The sequence below is a fragment of the Brassica oleracea genome, unplaced genomic scaffold (assembly GCF_000695525.1).
Source record: "Brassica oleracea var. oleracea cultivar TO1000 unplaced genomic scaffold, BOL UnpScaffold02299, whole genome shotgun sequence".
NCBI classification, from domain to species: Eukaryota; Viridiplantae; Streptophyta; class Magnoliopsida; order Brassicales; family Brassicaceae; genus Brassica; species Brassica oleracea.
In genome coordinates this window covers 1-2,012 of record NW_013618829.1, presented here as the reverse complement: position 1 = coordinate 2,012, position 2,012 = coordinate 1, and the positions used below count along the sequence as shown (strand labels likewise).

At 46.7% G+C, this 2,012-nt stretch overlaps 1 protein-coding gene across 1 annotated transcript; it reads left to right on the top strand.

Moving 5' to 3' along the window:
* Nucleotides 1–6: 6 nt before the first annotated feature.
* Nucleotides 7–2,007, top strand: LOC106321652 (receptor-like protein kinase FERONIA; the record flags this gene model as incomplete). The annotated part of the gene is made up of 2 exons (XM_013759895.1): nt 7–109; nt 194–2,007. A coding segment is annotated over exon 2 (1,794 nt), but the record flags the coding sequence as incomplete, so codon positions are not given.
* Nucleotides 2,008–2,012: the final 5 nt, after the last annotated feature.

The following is a 2,012-nucleotide window of genomic DNA, read 5'->3' as shown; positions in this document are numbered from 1 at the left end:
TTTTTTTTTTTTTTTTTTTTTTTTTGATCAAACAACTCTCTCTCTCTAACTCTGTCTTCTCCGAAACTCACCGAGTTCATCGACAAGGGTTCTTCACCGACTCTTTAAGGTATGTTCATATCTCTACGAACATGTCATATCTCTGCGAGCTTTCCATTTTTTACTAAGATCTGTTTGGTTTCTTCTTTGGTAGATCAAGATTCAAGAAGATCGATGGAGGGACAATGCCGTCTCTCCCTTGCGTCTCTTCTTCTTCTTCTTCTTCTCTTATCTGCAACTACTTTAACCTCAGCAGCTGATTACTCTCCCACCGACAACTTCTTCTTGAACTGTGGTGGCTCTTCTGATCTACCCGACACAGACAACCGTACATGGATTCCCGATGTCAAATCCAAGTTCTTGTCTTCCTCCGCAGACTCCAAAACCTCTCCCGCCGCCACACAAGACCCTTCCGTCCCCGATGTCCCTTACATGACAGCTAGGATCTTCCGATCTCCCTTCACTTACTCGTTCCCCGTCGCAGCAGGTCGCAAGTTCGTGCGTCTCCACTTCTACCCCAACTCATACGACGGTCTCAACGCGACGAACTCCCTCTTCTCCGTCTCCCTCGGGTCCTACACTCTCCTCAAGAACTTCAGCGCTGCTCAGACGGCACAGGCGTTGACTTTCTCTTTCATTGTTAAGGAGTTTATAGTGAACGTTGAAGGCGGGGCATTAAACGTGACCTTCACGCCAGAGTCTGCACCTTCTAACGCCTATGCGTATGTGAACGGGATTGAGGTTACTTCAATGCCTGATCTTTACAGCAGCACAGATGGGTCTTTGACGGTTGTTGGATCTTCTGGTGGAGTCACCATCGATAACAGCACGGCTCTTGAGAATGTTTATAGACTCAATGTGGGAGGGAATGATATCTCTCCTTCTGATGATACAGGTCTGTACAGGTCTTGGTACGACGATCAGCCTTATATCTTTGGTGCGGGTCTTGGAATCACTGAAACTGCTGATCCAAACATGACCATTGAGTATCCTTCTGGGACGCCTACATATGTTGCTCCTGTGGATGTTTACTCCACTGCTAGGTCAATGGGTCCAACACCTCAGATCAATCTCAACTACAATCTCACTTGGATCTTCAGTATTGACTCCGGGTTTAGTTACCTTGTCAGGCTTCATTTCTGTGAGGTTGCTCCCAACATGACAAAGATCAACCAGAGGGTGTTTACGGTTTACCTCAACAACCAAACAGCTGAGCCTGAAGCTGATGTTGCTGGCTGGACAGGAGGACATGGGATACCATTACACAAAGATTACGTGGTGAATCCTCCTGATGGTAAGGGACAGCAAGATCTGTGGCTTGCTCTTCATCCAAACACGAAGAACAACCCTGAATACTATGATGCTATTCTTAACGGTGTTGAGATATTCAAGATGAATAACTCTGATGGTAATCTTGCTGGTCCTAATCCTATACCTGGTCCACAAGTGACTGCTGATCCATCTAAAGTCTTGCGCCCGCGTACTAGTCAGTCCAAGAACCACACGGCTGTTGTTGCAGGTGCAGCCAGTGGTGCAGTTGTTCTCGGACTTATTGTTGGTTTGTGTGCAATGATTGCTTACCGGAGACGTAACCGTGGTGAAAACCAGCCTGCAAGTGATGCAACATCAGGGTGGCTTCCACTGTCTCTGTATGGAAACTCACATTCTGGTGGTTCTGGAAAGACAAACACAACAGGAAGCTATGCCTCTTCCCTTCCTTCAAATCTTTGTCGTCACTTCTCCTTTGCTGAGATCAAAGCTGCTACTAAGAACTTCGATGAGTCCCGGGTGCTTGGTGTTGGAGGTTTCGGCAAGGTTTACAGAGGTGAGATCGATGGTGGAACTACAAAGGTAGCCATCAAGAGAGGAAACCCTATGTCTGAACAAGGAGTACACGAGTTCCAGACAGAGATTGAAATGCTTTCAAAGCTTAGACACCGTCACCTTGTGTCTTTGATTGGATACTGTGAAGA